General features: G+C 53.2%; 1 protein-coding gene across 2 annotated transcripts in view; it reads right to left on the bottom strand.

Annotated features, from left to right (window-relative positions):
* Positions 1–22919, bottom strand: part of WNT7A (Wnt family member 7A) — a 77935-nt gene that overhangs the window by 19688 nt on the left and 35328 nt on the right. For both annotated transcript variants that reach the window (XM_060631877.3, XM_060631876.3), the window contains exon 3: positions 18612–18883. In XM_060631877.3, the coding sequence (XP_060487860.1) occupies positions 18612–18883 (272 nt within the window). The remainder of the gene's footprint in view (positions 1–18611; positions 18884–22919) is intronic.

The raw sequence follows: 22919 nt of genomic DNA, 5'->3' as shown, positions 1-22919 counted from the left end.
GTTCACACCCTCGCGGTCCTCACCACACAGTCGCACGGGTGCTTGGGCTCGCCTGCTGCCCCACTCCCAGTCACACACACGTGTGCACACTCTCACACACCACCACACGCCAGTCAGCCCTGCACAGCACATACTCAGATAGTCCCTCACCCACCCCGACACACTGCATAACCTCCTGTGCTCGAACACATACATACACACATAGAGCGCCCCCATGCTCACACATCATACACACATACACTCCTCACAGGCTTGCACACATCACACATGCTCACACACACCCTACACACACCCTTGGAGGTGAGCGAGCCCAGCTGGGAGCAGCAGACGGGCTTCACTGTGCTTCCTGACAGGGGCCCTAGGCCAGGCCTCAGCTTTGCTCACCTATCAGCTGATTCTAGCACGACCCTTTGAAAGGGCTGTTTAGGGCATGGAAGGTAGAAACCCCATTTTCGAGGTGGAACGGACAGGCCCAAGGTGGCCAGTGGTGGCTCCAGGAGCCGCCTCCTAGGCCCAGCCCATCTCTCGCAGACATGCTCTGTCTGCTTCTTTCTCATGAGCGGACTCACTGGGAGGAGCTGGGATGACTAAGGGGCAGGGGCTGCCTCCGACGGGGTCAGCCCTAGAGACGGGGTCTAGGTGGGGAATGTGGACCGTGGCCCGGATGGTAGTCAGGTGACCCCACTATAGCATGAGGGGCAGGGAGGCCGGCAGGAGCGAGGTGGAGCCACTAACCCACACGTTCCCCCCGACTTCCGGAGCATTCATTCATTCATTCATTCTTTTACTATTCACCTTTCCACCACGTGTTCATTTAACCCCTGCCCTAGGCTGGGCCCTGAGGGTGATGGCCAGGTGGGCAGGAAGAGGCAAGCCCCCTGCTCTCTGGAAGCTTATGCTCTGCAGGGAAGGTGACCATGCACCCAAGTGTCACGCAGGCTGAGGCCAGCCTCTCCCAGCGATAGCTCTGAAGGGAAGCACACACCTGCCCCTCCCGCGGTCATAGCCCCCAGCAGTTTGCCTCCTGCAACCCGACTGGAAGACGTTTTTGAGCCAATGGAGGAATCTGAATCAGATGGGGTATCATAGAGCATTGACGAATTCTTTGTGTTGTTCCAGGTAATAACAGTACCATTATTATGTTTTTAAAAAATCCTTATTGATTAGTGGAGTAACATGATGTCTGCCCTAAGCGGTTCCAGATTAGAGGAACTGGGGTGGAGACTAAAACAATGTTGATGGCTCTTGGCCAAATGTTGGGGTTGTTGTAGTTCGGCGTTGGGTACGTGGGGCTCACTATACAGTTCTGTCTCCATCTACCCCTATCATCCCCTGCTACCTCTGACCTCACCTCGGATGTCTTGTCCACTGCGCTCAAGTTACAATAGGTTCCTTTCTGTTTTTCCCACACACCAGGCGTGCTCCTGCCTCAGGGCCTTTACACTTGCTATCCCTCTGCCTGGAACACTCTTCCCCACCCTCCGTAGGGCTCCGTCCCTCACTTGGCCCTTGCTCAAATCTCTCCTTTCCAAGAACACTTTCCCTGACCCCTGCCCTGATTCATTTTGCTCCCTTGTGTCAGTAAGTGACATAGCATGCATTTTCTTTGTTCGGTTGCTCTTGTCTCCCACTAGAATGTACGTTGTTCAAGGATAGGGACTTGTCTGTCTGCTCCCTGCTGGGTCCCCAGCACCTAGACTGGTGCCAGGACCATAGTTGGTGCCGGAAAATACTCACTAAATGAACGACTGAGAGCAGTAACAGAGGAAACTGACTGGAGTGAGGTGAGGAAATGTCCTCCTGAGTCAAGACCAGGATGTCGAGAAGGACCTGGCCGGACAAAAAGGAGGCAAGGACAGACCAGGCAGAGAAAAGAGCATGGGCAAAGGCCCCAGAGCACAAGGGAGCAGGAAGCAGTCAAGACATGAGGAGAGGGCCAGCCCGGCCTTCGCATGGGACAGAGAGGGACTTGGCATTTGGGAAGCCCCCTCGTGTGGTCGCATGGATGACAGACCGGGGGGCTGAGCAGGTGTGGGAAGCAATAAGATGGGGGCTCAGCCGGGCAGAACTGCAGATGAACAGCAAGGAAGCTCACAGAAGCTGGAAGAGAGCTTGGCCATTTTCCAGAGGAAGGCCCCTATGAACCTGCTTCGGTGGTGAATCAGCCACACCCTGCCAGCCCTATGGGGATCAGAGCCCCAGCGCCCAGGGCACGGCCGGCCCGTGCTGCCCAGCAGGCCGGTGCCTATGTCCAGACCCTCCTCTCTTGACCCAGAGACCTGTGCGCCTTCAAGGACAATGCTGAAGGTGAAACTTCAAAGGCCTGTGGTATTTGACCACAAGGACAGTACAACAGTCAGACCAGAAACACGCATCCACACAAGACTCGGATGAGAATGTTCACGGCAGCACTATTCGTGGGAGCCCAAACATGAAACGACCCACGCACCCACCTGCTGACGAGCAGATAAACAGAATGTGGCATATTCATATGATGGAGTATTACGCAGCCATAAAAAGGGATGAAATACTGACACAGGCTCAACACGGATAGACCTTGAAACCATTAAGCTGAGTGAAATAAGCCGTCTACCTTCACAATATGTGAATGGTCACATATTGTACGATTCTGTTTATATGGATGTCTAGAACTGGCAAATCCAGAGAGAGAAAGCAGATTAATGGTTGCCCGGGGCTGGGGGAATCAGGAGTGGGGAGCAACTGCTAATAGGCACGTGCTTTCTTTCGGTGGGGATGAAAACATTCTAAAATTTTTACAGGGCTGGTTGCACAGCCCTGGAAATCCCTTCTGTAAACACTTAATGTCAGGTCTTTCTGAACCACACGAAGCCCACGCTGCCTCAGGGCCTTTGCAGCTGCTATTCCCTCTGCCTGTGACACCCTTCCTCTGGTCCCTCAGCTACAGTTCCGCTCCTCAAAGCAACTCTCCATGGTGGCCCATGCATTCTCCCCCAGCTGTTGTATCTCCACTTACATCTTCCAAGACTCAGGGCCCCTGGAGATAACTCATTTTCCTCCCCCCTCCCTGCCTAAATGTCAGCTCCAAAAAAGCACTGCCCTTATCTCTTGCTCAGGAGGCATCTAGAAGAGGCTTACCTCATGGGAGGTGCTCAGCCAGCATTTGGATGCAATCAAGGAGTGAGTTAGTGAACAAATGAATGAATTCATCCCGGCTCAGGAGCCTAGCTAGCCATTTCCTTCCCGGTGAGATCTTGTAAAGAGGCCCTGACTTAGTCCACAGAGGAAGGCTGACACCCCAGGGAAGGGCCTAATAACAGGGGACATAAGGGATGGACGCTCCAGTGCATGGAGGGAAGACTCAAGAATGAGGTCATCCTCTGTGCCCCTGGCCACCCCCAGATGAACTTCCCTGATCCCAACAAGGCCCTGCCTGGGCGACCAGTACTAATGAAGCCCTTTGAACCCCCATCCCAGGACAAAAGTTCTCTTTGTGTCGGTGTCTGGGCATAGGAGCTGGTATCCAGGAGGGTGGGCCGGTCTGGCCTCAGGTTCCTTGTTGCCCCACATGTCCCAGAGGACATGGGCGCAGGCACACGTCCCCTGAGATATGCCTTTTCCTGCCCCCGATGGAGTCAGGTTTTTTCCAGCCAGGCAACTGGGAAAAACACCCTGGGTTATCTCTATGCCAGGCCAGTTTCCAGAGAGGTGGGGTGGGGCCTCGCCCCGCAGCGGAGGGGGGCCACGATGGAGGAATAACTGATTTCTTACTGCTCTGAAGCTACAGGGAACTGCTTCAGGAGCTGAGACCCAAGGGCTCAGAGGCACCTGGGCTTTTGTCCCAGCCCAGCCACCAAGAGCTGCGTCGCTTCTGTGCCCCACTCTCCCGGCCATCTCTGAGGCTCTGTCAGTGCCACGTGGGCTGGCCCTGCGAACTTGGTGGAGTGCGAGTGGGCCTGGAAGGTCCTCGGAAGCCAGATCACACCAAGGGAACTGGAGCATCTTAGAGCAGAGAGAGGAGTTTTCAGCGTCCCCGCTGGGAGTCCTAGCTCTGGCAACTCCTGGCTGGGTGATCACAGGAATATCACTTCACCTCTCTGAGCCTGATTCTTCAGCAAGAAAACTGGGGGTTGAGAACAACAACAGAAACTGGCTCAGGGTTGCTAACCGAGGCAGAGTGTGTGACGTGCCTGCCTCACAGGAGGGAGCTAGAGGACAGGGCTTCAAGGGGGCCTGGTCGGTGCTTCCAGATTTTTGCAGGACTCTTTTCTGCAGAGGATGCCAATGAGCTGGAGGACCTGGGGAGCAAAGGTGGCTCTTCCTAGTTGTTTTAGGGTGCAACTCCCAACTGAGCCTGCAGGATGGGAGTGGACTTTGCAGAGGGAGTGGGCTCTCCAGCACCAGAGGTGTGCAAGCCAGATTTAGATCTGCACTGTCCAAAATGGGAGCCGCCGGCCACACGAGCACTCAGACTGTGGCCAGTCTGCATGGAGATGAGCTTTAAGTGTAAAGCAAATACCAGATCTCAAAGACTTGTTATGGAAAAAAAAAATAACATAAAACATCTCAGTATTTTCATGTTGATTACATATTGAAATGATAACATTTTGGGTGTTTTAGATTAAATAAAATACATTATTAAGTTTAGTATCCCCTTTTTAACTTTTTTGATGTGGCTACTAGAAAATTTAAATTACCTACACAGCTTGTGTTAATTTCTATCGGACAGCTGGTCAATTCCTTGTTGCCCAAAGCATGGCCCCAGGACCAACAGCATGGCCTCGTGGGGGCTCATTGGAAGTACAGATTCCGGAATCTGCTTTTCCACACACTCCCTAGGTGATCTGTGTGCACGTGTAAATTTGAGATGCCTTGTGGATGCCTCGACTGGAGGTCTGGGGGATCCCCGTTTCCGACATGGAGTGGGAGCCAATGGCCCCAAGTCCAGCCTGCATTACATGAAATCCTAACGGATGCCATTGTCCCAGAGTCATACACTTGGTCCATGCCGTCCTTCAAACCCTGCTCTCTCGCACCAGGAAGCAAACATACTTTCAAGAAAAAAGGGCAGCTTCGCGAGGGACCAGTCTCTCTTAGAAATGAACACAGAATACACCATTGGTTGGCACCTTGTAACTTTTTAAAGGCTGGGAAATAATCTCAGAAAATAACTGGAAAACAGAGCTGTGTGTTAAAACAACAACAACAACAAAAAAACAAAAACAAAAAAAAACAAAAACCAATGTGACCAACTCCCCCTAAATTCCTCCTTCTTTTTCTCTCTGAAAACTTGGCCCACAGGCATTAAATGGCACTAAATATAGAAATGGTAAGCAAGTAAATCACTCAGAGGTGCCACGGGTTGCCCAGGGCCTGTTTTACGGTTGAGTTGTAAACCATTGAGAGCTGGGAGCTGTAATTAAAATGCTGACAGCCTCCCAACTGTGAGCAGGCCAGGAGGGAGCAGGGCTGGGAACCCACAAGAGGGGAACAGGGAGGGTGGTGCATTTCCAAAGGCACATCGGCCCAGGTTCAAAATCCACCATTGGCTTTCCAGGACACAACCAAACCCACAGGGGTTGGGAGGTGATGTGCCCTCCCGGCTCCCAGCCCCACTCCCAAACACACCCATGTGACTTCACCTCCTACCTTCCCCTCTCTCCCTCAGTGAGAAACACACTGGCCTCTGGGCCTCAGGCTCTTGTGCCTGTGGTTCCCTCTGTCTCCAATGCTATTCCCCACAGGGGCCCCTTCCTCACTTCCTGCTCAGAACTCACCTTCTCAGAGAGACTCCTCCTGACTACCCAATATAAAACGCCCCCCACCCCTGCCCCTGTCATCCCCTCTTCTCACTGTGCTTTCCTTTTTTAATCATGGCTTTATTGCTCTCTCACAGTAGATTCTCTCTGTTTGATTATTTGTTTGTCCTCTGCTTTCCCTCTGGAATGTCAGCTCCATAAAGGCAAGCACCCTCTAATCCCAGAACCTAAAACAGTACCAGACACATAAATAGGTGCTTAATAAACATTTGCTGAATTAATGAATGCATGGATTTCCATCCCTTTCTTTCAGCTGGTCTGCTGATCTCACTGGGAAAATGTCCAGCTTGCCAGCAATGAGCTCAGCTTTTCACCCATCCATTCAACCAGCCATCCTTCCAAATAACTATCCATTCATCCATCCATCCATTCATCCACCTGTCCACCCATATAACCATTCATCCAATGATCCTTCCAAATACTATCCATCCATCCATCCATCCATCCATCTTCTAACATCTATCCATTCAAGTATCCATCTATCCATCTGCATAACCATCCAACCATCTGTCCAACCATTCAGCCATCCACCACCCACCCATCCAAACCAACCCCCAGATGGTTAGACCTCATATCCTGGGGTCCCACAGTCCCCTACGCTGTCTTTTACCAAATCCAGCTTATGCCATCATGAATATATGCAGTGATTCACCATTTCCTTCTGTTATTACAATGTAAGAATCTCAAAAGCAGAAATATTATCTCTTGCTTTCCAGTGCCTAACACTTAGTAGGTGTTAGTGGATGTTCACTGGATGAATATTTGTTCCCTTTCCCCTTATTTACTTGCTCTTCACTTCCTATAAGACTGTGAGCTCTCTGATGGAAAGGACCATGTTTTCTGTCATCTGTGGGTCTCTAAAATCTTGTGTTTGACACAAAGAAGACAGTCTATAAATACATAATGACTGAATGAGTGCAGAAAAAAGGAATATAGCCAAAGTATAGGCTCTGGAGCCAGACTGCCTGGATTCAGATCCTGGATCTCTCTTCCTTAGCCGTGTGACCTTGGGTGAGTCAATGAACTTCTATGTGCTTCAGGGTTCTCATTCACAAAAGGCAGCTGACAACAGTACTTATCTCACTAGGTTGAGATTTTTATGAGTTCATAGATATGAAGTACTTAGAATAGTGCCCAGAGTAAGACAAAGGCTACATAGGAGTTTAAGAATGAAATCCCAATGTAAAGCTGGTCCATAGGAACCAATATTGAAGGCACAGACTTGAGTTTAAAAGGCGGGAAGGAAGCGTCTGTCTGAGCCTGCACTGTTCCCATAGGAGGGCTCCTACAGCAAACACTTTTAATTTTTCCCAGCCACACTGGGATCATTTGGCAAACTACCAATATTATGTCAGGTGGTCATAAGTACTATGTAGAAAAAGAAAACATGGAAGGGGACAGGAAGTGGTGAGGCCGACGGGGCAGCAGTTGCAAATAGAGTGGTCAGGAAAGGCCTCCTTAGGAAGGTAGTACATGAGCCAAGACTTGAGGAGGTGAAGGGGTGAATGTCTGGAGGGTGAGCATTCCAGGCAGAGGAAATAGCAAGTGCAAAGGTCCTGAGGTAGGGATAGACCCAGTGTGTTTAAGGAACAGGTGGAACAGAGAGAGCAAAGAGGAAGTAGAAGGAGATGAGGTCAAAGGGTCATGGGGGCCCAGGTCATGAAGAGCCATGTCGGGCATGGTGAAGACTTGATGTTTACTCTGAGTGAGTTGGGAGCCACTACAAAGTCATGAGCAGAGGAGACATGGTTTCACTTATGCTGGATAAGACCACAGGGGCCAAGGTGGGAGAAGCGAAACAAGTTAGGAGGCTGTTGTACTATTTCAGGGAAGAGATGACAGCAGCGTGGACCAGAGGATCAGGGGTATGGGCTGTTAGAAGGGGGAAGATTCCGGAAAGATGTCACAGGTAGAATCAACAAATTGGATGTGGGGTGTGAAGGAAAGTGTCAAGGACCAAGTCAAGCTTTTGGGCCTGGACAACTGGAAGGATGGAGCTGGGGGTTGGGAGGAGTGAAGCAGGAGCCCGTTGGCGGGAGCGAGATGAGCAGGGAGGTTTGGGGCAGGTGGAGTTTTCCAGCAGATATCCTGGAGCGGAGAGTGGCAGGCAGCTGGATGTGTGAGGCTTGCCTTTGGGTGGGAAATCTGGGCAGGAGACGGGACTGGACAACCTGCAGGTCCCAGAATGTGGCATGAACTTGGGTACCTGTGGCATGGGGCCAGAAAGGGCAAGGGCAGGGCCCTCTTTGGAGGTGGCTGCTCAGACATGACTGACAGACCCAGACAGACCTCCTCTGTCTCAGAGCCGGGAGGACCAGTGTGGCATTGCAAGGGCTTGGTCTCCTGTCCAGTAAAGTGACAATCCCAATGACCTCTCACACATCTGCTCCCCAGTCCTTCCAGCATGCTACCTGTCTGCTATGTGGGGAAAAAGGGAGCTTTAAATGGAGCTAGAAAGACCCTTAGGAATAGAATATAGGGATTAAAACCTAATCGTAGCTTTAAAATGACTAGCATTGCTACTAATAATAACAATATTCACAATAGTAGCTACTGTTTTCTGAGCACTCATCAAGCAAGAGAGCACAGAACCCAGCACTCTTGAGCATTGTCCCATTCAGTCTACACAGCGGCTCTGGGGAGTACAAATCATCACTTTTCTCCCAGTGAGGAAACTGAGGCTCAGAGGGGGAAAACTGCCCAAGGTCATGCCGTATACAAGTTGCAAAGTTGGGGTTTTTATTGTAGCTCTTTCCCCAGCTGTGTCATTCACAGCTCCCAGAGTGGAACAAAAGTCCAACATCCCTTCATGAGTCAAGAGCACAGTGTGGCCAGGAGCCCTCTGACCTGCCTCCCTGCACCCTGCCAGGAGCCTCAAAGCCCAGGGGAGAATAGCTCCCCACAGAGCAACCCTCCCAGCAAACTGCGTGGCACCCAGCCAGAGCCTCAATCGCCTTGCCTGCAAAATGGGCACATTTTCACCACTCCCTTGGAAGAGCGTTTCAAGCCTTGGCCATCAAAGTGTCAAAGAAAGGTTTTGCAAATTATAAAGTGTTTTACCAATGTTCTTGTTAGAATTATTACTTTGTAATACAACCAATCCTCTAGGCTCCCCCTCCCTCAAATACATACACATACACACACATATTATGTATATATAAACACGTATGTGTGTGTATACATATACAGTACACACACACAACTATATATATACATTACTGCAGGATGAGAAGAGGCTGCATAGAGCACAGGCTACAAAGGCAGATGGCCGGGAGGGAATCCTGACTCAGATGCTTTCTACCTCAGCAACCTCAGTGTACCGCTTAACTGATCTGTGCCTCGGTTTTCCACATCTGTGAAATGGGAGTGACAACACAGGCCCTTCCCTGTGAGATCATTTACGGAGAGCACCTGGAATGGGCGGGCACGTGTTATGTCAGGCCTTAAGAGGGGTGCACAGAGCAGCTGAGTGCTGGGCTCACACTGCCTGCACCCTCCTGGCCCAGAGCCTGGTCCCACCCGCAACATCCAGGGAGACCCTGAGATGAGGTAACTCATTCTGCTACCTTTGGGACTTCCCAGGAGCCTGAGATGCTGCTCAAGTCATTGCCTGGACCTCAGCTGCCCTACTGTGGAATGGAGTTAACAGGATCCCCCCCCATCTCCCAAGGTTGTTAGGCCAGTGAAACAGATTAACTCCCTTAGACAGAGCGCTGGGACACAGCAAGCACTGGCCGCTGTGAGCAGTGTTGGTTATTTGCAACTCTACGGCACGCTGCAAGGTCATGATTTAAAGAAGCCCATTTCTCAGGCAAAGAGCCCTTTTTCAGGACACACAGGCACCTGGGTTTCTCCTCAAAGGACATGCAAGCTTTCAGAATTAGGGAAAGTGACCCGCCTGCTCCCCCATCTCGCTGGGCCCCACCCCACTCCTCCCTCCTCCCCTCTAAGACCACTCCTGCCCCTCCCCTCCCTGTCTCCCCCACCAGCACTTGGCTCCCCCTCCCTTCATCCCAGCAGATTTGATAACACCCAGGAACCCCAGTCCCCCTCCTGAGGACAAAGGCAGCGATTGTCCCTGGTGGGCGCCTTCTGACTAGGTCTCACCACGGTGAAATTGAGCCCCCTCGGCTTCACCCCACTTGGGAGGCCCCTCAGGGCCCCCTCCCCACCTCACTTCGGTTTCAAATGAGCCCCCTGGCTGAAGGGCCAGCAGCCACACTGAGAATTCCTTCCAAGAGAAATCAGATGGCCACTATTTGAGAACCCCTTGGGCTGGCTAGGGGCCAGGAGGTGAACGGATTCGCTCCCACTGCTGCCAAGACCTTCCCAAGTCCCCTTAATAACAACACCAATGTCTGCGCCCACTGCTCCCCCAAGCTGATGGGTGCTGTCCAACAGACCTCCCTGAAAAGATGAAACCGTCTGAGACGGCAGCCATGAGACACATGTGGCCCCCCAGCACTTGAAATGTGGACTGAGGAACTGGACGTTTACTTTTATTTGTTTGTAATTAATTTAAAGTTAAATAGCCACAGAGAGGGGCCCCTGGGTGGCTCTGTTCCTTAAGCGGCTGACTCTTGATTTCCGTTCAGGTCATGATCTCACGTGGTTCATGAGTTCGAGCCCTGTGTCGGGCTCCGTGCTGTTGGACTTACACCGCCAAATTGTACATTTCAAAATGATTAGGATGGTAAGTGTGATGTTATGTGTATTTTACTACAATTATAAATAAATACATTTTTTTAAAATAACAAAGAAGCCTTTTGTTGATTTCAAAATAACTAGCTCATTAAAAAAACAAATCACAGACTTTGGGACGGGGGTCAGTAAGTTCTTAGCCCATTACCAAAAGCACTATCCACAAAAGGAAAAACTGATAAATTGGACCTGATCAAAGTTAAAAGCTTACTGCTCTGAAAAGACCCTGTGACAAGGACAGATAGACAAGCCAGACACTGAGAAAAAAACTATTTGCAAAACATGTGTCTGACAAAAGACTAGCATCTATAATGTATAAAGAAACCTCAGAACTCAACAGTACAAACATAAACAGCCTAATTAGAAAATGGGCACAAGAGGGGCGCCTGGGTGGCTCAGTCGGTTGAGCGTCCGACTTCAACTCAGGTCATGATCTCATGGTTCGTGGGTTCGAGCCCCGCGTCGGGCTCTGTGCTGACAGCTTGGAGCCTGGAGCCTGCTTTGGATTCTGTGTCTCCCTCTCTCTCTGCCCCTCCCCTGCTCCCCCCTCAAAAATAAACAAATATTTAAAAAATTTTTTTTGACTCAAAAATAAAAATAAACGGGCACAAGACATGAAAACATTCCACTGAAGAAGATATATGGATGGCAAACAAACACACGGAAAGATGTGCAGCATCATTAGCTATTAGGGAAATGCTCATTAAGGCCACAGTGTGTCGGTGGCCTTACCACTATCACGCCTACCAGAATGGCAACAGTAAACACCAGCGACAATGCCAAATGCTGGTGAGGACGCGGGGAAACTGGATCCCTGTACATCGCCCGTGGGGATGCACTTTCTTACAAAGCTAACCAGACAACTACCATCCACCCCAGCGTTTGCACTCTGGGGCATTTATCTCAGAGAAATGTTCCATGCCATGACTGTATCGATGCCAGCATCCTGCTTGTGATATTGTACCATAGTTTTGCAAGCTGCTAGGGAAAACCGGGGAAAGGTACGTGGTATCTTTCTGTGTTGGGGCAACTGCACGTGTATTTATAATATGTTGGCATAAAAAACTTGTACTTAAAAGTACAAGAAACACGGTAAAAGTTGAATTTGGGTTAAACAGCAATAGTTTCTGGGTATAAGTATGTCCCACATAATATTTGGGACATACTCATACCAAGAAACTATTTGTTATCTCAAATTCAAATTTAACTGGGAGTCTTGTATTTTATCTGGCAATCTTACTCCTGGGAAATTCCCCAAGGTAAGAGCAGATACTTGTCATTTCATTCATTCACTCAGCAAAGATCTCTTGAGGACTTAATATGTGCCAGGCACTGTCCTAGGCACAGAGAACCCACCTGTGCACTTACCTCATCCCTACCTTGTGGTGCTAGCATTGAAGTGGAAGAAGACAGGCAATAAAGACATAATGAGCTATGTAAATAAGATAATTTCATATGGGGGTAAGTGTTCCATCGAAAATAAAGCAGAGTAGTATCCAGAGAGAGCTGAAGTAGATGTAGGGGAGGAAAGTCAGGGAGGGACTCCCTGAGAAGGGGACATCTAAGCAGAGGCCTGAAGGAATAGAAGGAGCTAGTTATGCAAAGATTGAGGGAAGAGCATTCTAGACAGAGGAAAGAGCATGTGCAAAGGCCCTGAGGCAGGAACAAGACTGGCAAATTCCAGGAATGCATGGCCTCAGACAAAATTGGTATCCACTGGTCCTAAGAACCCTGTGTCTTCCCCTTCCCCACATGTCAGATCTGGAAGACCTTCCTGAGACCATGTGGTCCCACCATGGAAGAAACCAAAGCTCTAGAGGTCAAGATTGGCCGAAAGCTGCCACTGGCCCATGTGCCTCAATTCTGAATAGAAGCCTTTCCATCTGGGAAGGTGAGAACCCATAGCTGCTCCTGAATCTGGGGCAGAAATGGAGGGCATGGTGGCCCCAGGAGGACTCAGCCTTGCCTGGGCAGCCGGCTTCACACCAGGTAGGGCTTGGCTCCTCCTCTGGCCCTCAACGTGCCACTGCTGAGCACTCTATCTGGTCAAATATGCAAGTGGCCCTCTGCACTGTGGAGAGGAGCATAGCTGAGTAAGCCTTATCTGGGCCCCGCCCAGCTGCCAGGGGCCAGGTCTCTGGTGTCCCTTGACTCACAGGCCTGCCTGCAGCCAGGGCAGGGTGGGAATCCAGCTCCCAGGAGCACCCAGACCAGACGGGGCAGGGCAGGAAGGGACAAGACCGACCCCCCCACCACCACCACTCCCGTGAGCGAGAGGCTGGGCAGGGACTGGAAGGTGACTTCTCACTCCAGTGGCATTCCATCCCCCTGAGCTCACCTCCCTCGGAGCAAGCAGCACATTCCAGCAGGGCCAGCCCCATCCCAGCTGGGCCCCCATCCCTGGGGGCTGCCTCTCTGGGGCTCAGTCACCACACTCCCAGGAAGGGATCTCTGAGGGCCCCTCCCTCCCTCCAGGCCCCAGAGCTGCAGCACACTTCCCTCTCTGTGCACAGCAAGACCTCGCCAGCCTGCCCCGCCAGGTGCAATGTGTTTGTGGAGGCTCCAAGAGGCCGGTCCCCTATCCCCCCGGCTGGGGTTCCAGAGCTGGCACCTGGCAGAGGCTGGGCTTTTCTGAACCCCACAGGGGCATTCTACATGTGCAGCGGAATGTCTCTGGAAGGGCCCCCGCACCTGGCTCTCCTTCCACCTCCAGGACTGCTCTTTGGCTCCCCATAGTCCTCCTGTCCCGTGCCCACTTCCCAAAGGCAAATGCCCAGCTCTCCTGCTTTCCCACTCGAATCCTCCCTCTGGGCAATCCTACCAAAGGCCAGGGCTTCTGTTACTGCCTCCTGCTGGTGGCTGCCGGGAAGTGGCTCCAGACAAGATCTCTCTCCAGAATTAAGATCTAGGCATCCAGGATACCCCTGGGCACCCCCACTTGCAGGCCACAGGGTCTCCCAGTCCCAAAAGCACCCAAAGGTACCCTGATCATTTCCCCTGACACTGGTCTCCCCCTGCCCCAGGTCCTGATCCCAGTGAGAAGAGGCGTCCACCCATCCATCCCAAACACAACTCAAGGTGGGTCTTGTCTATTCTGCTTCCTGAACAGCTGTCCTTCCCCACTCTTCCGAGGCCCCTGCTGAGTTTGGGCACATGCTGCTGCCCTGCCCCCTTTACTCTGTTGTACACTATGTCCCAGAGAGGACCAGAAACCTGCCTACACACTTCTCCACCAAAACCTCTTCAGCAACCTCCTGCAGAAGGGGAAAGTCTCACTCCTTGAACTGGCATTCAAGGCCCTGCATTTGGTCCTCACCCCTGTGCAGCCTCATCGCCTATTACCCCTCTCTCCCTGGACACACAGAACACCTCACCAGCCACCTGCACTGCCTGAACTATCCTCCTTCTTCCCACCTGCCTTGTCCACCTGGAGGACTCCTACTTAACCTTCAAAGCCCTGCTAAGGAGTCCCTTCTTCTTCCCAGAGGTCTCCGGACTTCTCCAAGAAGAAGCCACTCCCTCTTCTTTCTGCATTGCATTTCTCCTGTGGAGGGTAGCCCGGAATCCTATTTTTTGTTCCTCTTATCTGACGCTCTCACAAGACTGAGCATCTTGAGGGCGAGAACTGTGGTTAGTTCATCTCCCCAAAAGGCTGGGAAGAAATCATGCAAAGCCACAAAAATCCTGCCATCCAAAGATGTCAGCCCAGCGCTTCTGACGCCTCTCTCCCTCCCAACCAAAGATCCTATGATTCCAAACTCCACACGTGAGCATGTGAACCTCACGTTCTACAATCCCAACCTGAGTGGTCTGTGATTTCATTCCAAAAATATCATGCCCCTGATTTTCCAATAGGGAGAGACTATAATTCTAAAATCACCTTCCCAAAAGAGCTGTTGGCACCCCCATTTCTATCTTCTCCCCTGACCATTCTGATTCGAGGACCGCACAACTGCATGAGACAGTGCGGGGGGAGCCCCGCCGGCCTGCAGTGGTACCCCCGCCTCCCCAGGCCCAAGGCCCACATCTGCAGGTGAGTGACTGGCTTTGCCCGGGCTCAGACCCAAACTGGAGACCCGTAAGGGCAGGCAAGTGCCCCATGGCGTTTATTCTCCCTCATCTGCCAGGTGAGGCGGTGGGCTGCCCTGGGTTCCCCGTCACGGGGCCTGCCACCCCACCTCTGCCCCTTAGGACACATAACCCTTCCCTGACTTCCTCCTCCTTTTGCTTCTCACCAGCTGCCAACAAGCCCAGAGCCTGTGGTCGGGTTGAGTCTTGTCTTCTCACAGCAGGGGCAAGGGAGCCAGTGATAAACACATCTGTGATCCTTTCCAAGATGCTCCGTCAGGAGCGGCTGCGGGCTGGCCCCTTTTCTGCTGTCAGCTCCCTACCTCTGCTGTGTGTGGGGCCCACGGAAGCCTACTGTGGGGGAGGTCCTGTGGTGGGACCCCATGTCTTTGAATAACAAATAGCACCCTGCAGGATCCCGCGGGCATCTCCCCACTGGGGCTCTCACCAGGCCCTGACCAGCACCTGAGGGTCCAGAACAAATTGAGGATCAGGGCCCCATTTAACAGATGGGGAAACGGAGGCTTCAAACAGAGATGGGACCCTGAGCTGATATACACTGAGCCTTACTAACCCCAGGCTAAGTGGCTGTCCTTGCTCCTGACCACTTAGATATGTGCCTGGACCCTTGGCGGGCCCTGTAGCAGGGAGTGACAGTCTGGCCACCGCAGGGCTGGGCTGGAAAGCTGCCTTCCCTCTGTGCTCTGCCTGAGTAGTATGGCCACTGCCCTGGGTGGCCTCCCTTTGCACCCTACAAAGGGGTGCTCAGGTCTATTCCCGTGTACAACGGGAAGTCCTGAATTCTACTTCCGGGCTCTGGAAAATACATGGCGTCAGGGTCAATGGCTGTTCCAGGAAGGGTACCCTCAAGGGTCCTCCCAAACTAGAGTGGAGTTGGTAGGTATGGGGAGTATCCCCTCAGCTGGGTTTCCCTGAGCCGTGAGAGTTGTTCCTGCTCAGAAACATCAAGTAGGACCCAGCCTGCACTCTTCCCAGACGCTGCCCAAAGCCGTACTCTGCGTCCCTGGAGTCAGTTTCTATGATTTTCGTGCCTCCTCTGCTCCAGAACCATCAGTGGCTCCCCAGTGACCATGAGGTGCTCAACCATTCACTCTGTATGTATGCAGAAGGTCTCTGTATGCCAGGCTCTGGTGTGTGGCCATGAATGAGACACACAGAGTCTCTGTCCTCATCAAGCTTATGGTCTAGGGAGGGGAGCAAGCTCCAGAACAAGGCAGCATCTAAGAAAAGGGCAAGAAGGAATTGAAAGGGAAGCTTCTCTGAGGAGGGGACATCTGAGCTGAAAGGTGACCAGTAAGAAGAAGGCAGCCCCAGGAAGATCTGAGGGGAGAATGCAAGGCCCTTCTCACTCCTTAACGTGGCAGGTGACCTTGCAGGTAACAGTGGCTGTTACCCCTTCAGGGACCCATGACCCCCAAACTGACCCCAAGTCCCCACCTCTGGCCTTTGGCCACCCCCTCCATACAGCAGACCTGGGTTACCTTCATCTCTCTTCTTTGCTTAGTCAAACCTCACTCATTTGGGGGGCCCATATCCTCCAGGAAGCCCACCGAGGTTGGTTTTCTGATCTCTGACAGCTCCCAGCATCTGCTTCCCCCAAGAGCTGCCTGGAACGGCAACCATGGCCCTCACACCTGCTGCAGTGACATGGCTCCTAAAACCCTCTCCCATGTGATATACACAGATCCTTTCTTACCCTAGGCTAGGACTTCTCTCCTTCAGTTCTCACAGGGGCCCAACCTGGTAGGCACAGGTAAAGAAACTGAGGCCGGGAGAGGGAAGCCACTTGCCTTCCTTCTGTCCACCCCCAGGGAGTGACAGCTTCCAGGGTGGGAGGGAGCCTATGATCTGCAACCCCAGCCATAAGGAGTGATCTGACCACAGGAATACAGAGGAATGGGCAGCTGGGGACCCTGGAGGGGTGTGCTGGCTATAGGTAGGCACTCCCAGCCACAGGACTGGATAGGCAGGGCCTTACGCTTTACCCCAGGACATCACCCTGGGGCAGGCCAGGTGAGCAGCTCGGCCTGTGTGACTCACCCTGGCAGCCTGGGAGGCTCTGACACACAGGATGTGGCAAGAGGCTGGAGAGGAGAAGGAAGAGAGTGGGAGGCCTGAAAGCAGCAGGAAGGGTCCAGCTGGCCTGTGTCACTCCTCTGCACACCAGGGGACTCGCTCCCCTCTAAGGTGTGCATGCGTGACCCCCCGCCACTTGCCAGACAGACTCCCTCTCCCCCGACACATGCTCGCACGACTTGTAGTTATGCCCAGCCTGTGCTGAGGACCACCTAGGTGCCAGGCCCTGGGGTAAGTGCTCCCCTGACCCGTCTCCTTCCCTCTCCACCTCAGCCCTGAGGACACTCCTGCCAGCTCTGCTTCCTTCTCATGAAGGAAGGAGCGACAGAGCCAGAACGCGAACCCAGGCAGCCTGCTGCCAGCCTGTGCTGCGACCATCACGCCGTGGCAGCGCGTGGCCAGCTCGAGAGCTAGAAGCACTGGGTTCAAATTCTGACCTTGCTCATCAGCTGTGGGAACTTCGGCTTGTTACCTAACCTGGGAAATGGGGATCACGATAAGACCATTCATAGGAATGCCTTGAGGATGAAGTGAGCGGATGCCTCCAGAGCTAGAAGACTACCTGACCGATGGACAGGCTCTGGCAGAACAAGATTGGTGCCCCTTAACCATCTGTCACCTGAATGGGCAGCTTGCGGCCCACACTTTGCCAGGAGATGTATGTGTTGGAGCCTCTGGTCATCTTCCTTTTCACCTTTTTCTGTATTTTTTAAGAGCTACCGGTGACTACCAGTTCTAAACACCCACACTTAAAAACGAAGGGACTGCACAGAAAAATCTGAGTGTAAAATCAAAAGGTCCGGCCACAGTGGGCCGCATTCCCACAGAGCCACACCAGGCAGGAACCACGCTGGGCTCCTTGGTTCGCCATAGCCCTGTGCACGGTTTCCCTCGTTGTTGTCACTCCTGTTCCTGCCCAGCTCCTGTAGTGCCCACACATGTCCTGTCACTGCGGTGGTCTATCCCCCACCCAGGTGGCACGGAGCCCTCACTCCCAATCTGCCCTGGCTCACAGAGGCTTCTCTATCGAGCTCCAAGCGGCCCCCAGAGACTTTCCTCTCCCAGCACCTCCTGGGCCTGGGGGCTCCAGCGTGGGCTCCCAGCACCGTGGCCTTCACAGGCACTTACAGAGACCACTCCCAACCTCAGGCCTCTGTCTGGGACAGCACCCAAGCCAGGCAGCACTGACTTGGGAGCCCCGAGACGCCTGGTCAAGCTGCTTGTGCTTGAATACTTCTTGGGATGGGGGCCTCACTTTCTTGGTAACTCAATCTGTTTCTCAATGGCCGTGGCTTGTCCTCACACCGGTAGGACCTGCCTCTCTGTGACACCCCCCACCCATGGGCCCTCACTCTGTACTCTGGGCCTGAAGACCCATGTGCTCCCTTGCCTTGGGACAGCCAGCTCCTCATGGGAAGAGATGTCCAGCCCCCTTTCGATCCCAGCACCTCCACTAGAAACATTCCGAAACATCCCTGACTCTCTTCTAAGCTGAGCCCAGAATCCAGGAGGATCTCAGGAGGCAATAAAGACAGAACAGTCACCCATATCTTGACTAAGGTGAGCAAGGACATTTCAGCGGCCCCGGCAGGTGCTCCACAGGGATGATTCTTACTGAACTCACTTCACCTCCTCCCCACAATCAGAGATCTGTACAGCTGATTTTGTGGGCCCAAGGATAAGACATCACATCCGTCCCTTGTTCCATCTTGCCGAGTTCCATCCAGTTTTAACAGAGACTCGGTTATTCAATCTCTCCAGTAACTGACACGCTTCACGCCATACCCAGATCCTGACCAGCAGCAAATCGACGACAGAGTCCAGCCGAATGAGGCTGAGGGCAGAGCCCTGGGGCTCACCACCAGACACCCAACACCAGCCGTTAGGAATAAGCTGTTTCACAGCACATCTGCCAGAGCCGCCCGGCTCCCCTCCCTGGCTGCCTACCTTTCGGCCCGCCTCGTTATTGTGTAAGTTCATGAGAGTCCGGGCATTCTGCTTGATCTCCCGGGCATCCACAAAGACCTTGGCGAAGCCGATGCCGTAGCGGATGTCGGCAGAACAGCCACCCCACTTCCAGCCCTCGTCCCGGTGGTACTGGCCTTGCTTCTCCTTGTCGCAGCCACAGTCACTCAGGTTGCCTTGGGTACAGGCAGCTGTGATGGCGTGGGCCACACCGGCGGCAATGATGGCGTACGTGAAGGCAGCCTCCCGGCTCCCTGCAGGGAGAAGAGTGGAGAGACTGGGGTCAAGTCCGGGGCACCCCGGGAGAAGGCCAGCCTGGATAAGAAGGGGAGCCGAGCTCACTGTAATGCTCTGCAAAGACGGACTGAGTGCCTACTGTTCCTCACCCCCCGAGAAAGCTCCGTCTGGGGCCAATGACAATGCCCGACACCCGCCAGCATGCACACACCCATTCAGTCCTGTCACTGAATGCCCTTGGGGTGTCAGCTGGGCAGCGCAGGGGTTGTCCGGCTTCCGGAGGGTTGGATGAGGGGACCTCTCTGTCGATTCCCACCCACTCCCGCCACACTTGATGTGGCCGTGTAAACTGTGTGCACACTAACGGCAACACACTACAAAGCGGCATTTCTTAAAACACCTCCAGTGTGCACAGGCCCTGGAGCCAGAGGCCTGGGCTCAGATCCCAGGACCGTCAATCCCTGGCTCTGGGACTTTCAGCCAATGACGACTCCTCCCCGTGTCTCAGTCTCCTCAGCTGTAAAATGGGGACGTGGCCATCGTGCCTTTCTCAGAGCAATGACAGAGAACGTTAAGAGTTTGTCCGTGTCAAGCTCTCGACTCCGTGCCCGGCTCATGGCACCTGCCTGACACAGCAGGTCTTGCTTTTGTGGTCCCTATTATCATGGCTGTGTGTCGCCTATAAGCCCCATCCCCTCCTCTTCCCCATGGTCCTCTCACTAGACTGTGAGCCTCTCCGAGAAGGCTGGGACCTGGCCCCTTCGTGTCTGTGTCCTCAGGCATCATCAGTCTGATAGAGAAGGCAAGGTGTAGGGAAGGGATGGGGACTGCCCACAGTCAGGGTGGAAAGGGGCAGGATGGACAGGAAGGTTCAGTGGAGGGAGGGCGTTTGGGGGCACCTTTCCCACAGGTCTTCCCAGCTGCGTGGAGATGGCGTAAATCCTGTAAGGATTTACAAAGGCTCTGCAGGATGGTGCTAGGGCTTTAAGTGGGAGTAAAAGGGTCCTGAGTAGCTGGGGCACAGCAGCGCTGCCATCCTGCCCCTTAACCTCTCTGAGCCTCAGTCTTTCCATCTGTAAAATGGGTCCGAGAGCAGCGTCTGCTGTATGGAATGAAGATGAACCCAGGCACTCTCTGGGAAGCCCCAGTGAGCCTTCAGCAAGTCCACTGTCACAGTGGGGTGGGGTGGTTCAGGGAGGGCTCCCTGGAGGAAGAGGCCCCACACCCAGAGCAGGCAGATGAGTCAGGGCTGACCAGTCATGAAGGGGCAGGGAGAGGGTTCCAGGGTGCTGTGATGCACGTGACCTTAGCAGTGGGTGAGGCAACCTCCAAGCTCCTTTGGGCCTCAGGTCACACTGATGCACACTCAGGTAGATGCCTCCCCCATCCACCCCTCATCCACCTCCTGGCCTCGCCCACCCGGGCTGCTGAGACACAAACAGCCTGCCTCCCACCCCATCCCCAGCCACTGCTCTCCCACTGTCTGACTGACGTCGGCCTGCCCACCTGTCAGATGGATTCACTCTACCAGGGCGCTTTGCTCCACCATCCCGTGCCAGCTGTCCGTGGCACCCCTGTTCACACAGCGCCTCCAATCCCAGCCCCACCACTTCCAGACTGTGACTTAGGCAAGCTCCTTGTCCTCTCTGAGCCTCAGTCTCCCTGCTTGTGAAATGCAGATGATGCCAGTGCCTACCTGACAGGAGCTGCTCAGAAGGAAAAGGAGTGGCGGTGACCTGCTTAGCCCAGTGCCTGGCTCACCAAACACCCCTAAACTGGGCACTCTCTCCTTTTCACTGTACCTCAAGCTCGAACCTGGGAAAAGGCATTATTTCAGCACCTACCAGGTTCCTGACCCTGCACACATTATTGATTACATTAGTATTAGAAACTGTGTGTGTGTAACACGTGCCCGGCAGAGCGCTGAGCACAAGGGAGCATCGACAGGGGACAGCCCCAGCGTGGACAGGGGACAGCCACAGTGTGGGCACATGCACAGGCTGGACCTCGGGCAGGCTGGATTCCTGACAACGCTTTCATTCTGTGAAATTAAGAAATGCTGCATAAGATCGTCTGCTGCGCGGCCGGGCTCACAGGAAGGCAAGGGAACCCGTGGGGGCCGTGTGTTGAGGACAGAACTGATCACTAGCAGGGTGAGTAGGCATGGGATGTGGCCATCTTGTGTTGCTGGGCTCTGCAGAAAAGGGAGCTCATGAATTAAGGCCTCAAGGCCTGATAATCAGGCCCTGGGTCCCAGAGGGGCAGGACATTGGAAAGGAGCTACTACTTGATGGACAGAATTGCAGAGAGGGCACGCTGGGAAAGTCGCTGCTCACGCACACACACCCAGCAAAGCAGGACAATAAACAAGCTACCTGAGGCAGCACAGGAGGTGGGAAGGTAAGGGGTGAGGACATCAGAATCCTGGAAACTGGGAGCCTTGTCCCTGCCTTCGAGATATGGCTCAGACTTGTCCTTCTGCATGCTCAGGGGTTCCCAAGTCAAGGGGGAAGACTGGCCCCAGGCCGGTCATTCCCTAAGACCCCTCGAGAAGCAAAGATAAAGCTGCCAGGCACCAGCTCACAGGAGAGTATGAAACACACGAGGAAATAGTATACTAGATTCAGCCAACAGTGAGAATAGACCCTCAGTGACACCAAAGGAAAGAGTAATGAGATGGAGAGCATAAAGAGAACAGGATGGGGGTCATTCCCGTTCCACCACTTCCCAGCTGTGTGACCTCAGGTGAGTCACCTAACCTCTCTGTGCTCCAGTTCCTCCACTATAACATAGGGACGGCAACCACCCACTTTCTTAGGGTAGCTGAGAGGATTAGAAACACTAACAAAGATAAAACATTTAGCACAGAGCCTGGTATGAGAAAGGGGCCCCAGATACTAGATTTATTACAATTTCTATTCATGACAGTAGTAACAGTTATTTTTTAATTTATTTTTTTTTTTAATTTACATCCAAGTTAGTTAGCAAATAGTGCAACAATGATTTCAGATTCCTTAATGCCCCATACCCAAGTAACAGTTCTTTATGAGAGGTTGAGGAGGTAAAGAGTAGGAGGCAACGTTGATCTTCATTTATGGTTGAAGAAAACGAGGCCAAGAGAAAGGTCTGGCTTGCCCTGGGGCCACCCAACGGGTGGGCAACAGAGCTGAGCTGCCGACTTGGCCTCCAGACACCCCATATAGATCAAGTCTGTCCCCAGGGATTAAATGGCCGGAGGTGCGGCAGCAGCTGAAAGGAGACTGTGTCCCCTTTATCAGACCGAGAATGGAGTATGCAAATTGAGGAGGGGGCGGGGAGCCAGGCCGGTCATCTGAGACTTGCCCTTCTCCCAGACTCCTCCCTGGAGGCGGGGCCGGGGGCAGGGTGAGGAGGGGTGGGACCATCGTCCTTTGTGGTAATTTTGTGTTCAGTGCAGGTGACCCGCCCCTGGTCCCTCTGAGCCCCCTGAGCAGCACACACCAGTGCAGGTGGTGAGGGGCAGACAACGAACTAAACACGGCTTCTGTTCCCAGGTACATCCACTTAGGTCGGGGAAGCGCAGTTGAACCCCCACACAGTTAACTCCCCTAAGTTCAAGGTGGACCCCACCCCCCCTCCCCGCTCCACAGTGAAGTCCCATCATGGGCCATGGCCTTCCCCTCCCCGCCAAGCTGGCCCTTACCTCAGCACCCACTGCCCCTGAAAAGTGAAAATTGTGGCTTAAGAGTTCCCAGGGACCCAAGTACTGGCTGCTCAAGTCCAATGCCTCTGGGTGCTAAAGGGTCACTGTGAGCCCTGCCATTGACCTTGATGTGGGCCTTGCCCACCTACATTAGACTGGCACTGCCTGATCCCCCCTCCCTTTCTCCCCCACCCCCCACCTGACCACTGAGGAAACTGGCCTGTGCATCAGGCTACCTGCGTACCTAACGTCAGTCCTGTTAACCGCTTTAAGCCTCTGTTGTTTCTTCTGTGAAATGGGCATAATGACAGCATCTATGTATCATGGGCTACTGAGCAGACTGAACCACAGAGTGAGGGGAAGGGGCTGAG

Source organism: Panthera onca, chromosome A2, assembly GCF_046562875.1.
Source record: "Panthera onca isolate mPanOnc1 chromosome A2, mPanOnc1 haplotype 2, whole genome shotgun sequence".
In the NCBI taxonomy this organism is placed as follows: domain Eukaryota; kingdom Metazoa; phylum Chordata; class Mammalia; order Carnivora; family Felidae; genus Panthera; species Panthera onca.
This window is presented reverse-complemented; position numbering and strand designations above follow the sequence as displayed.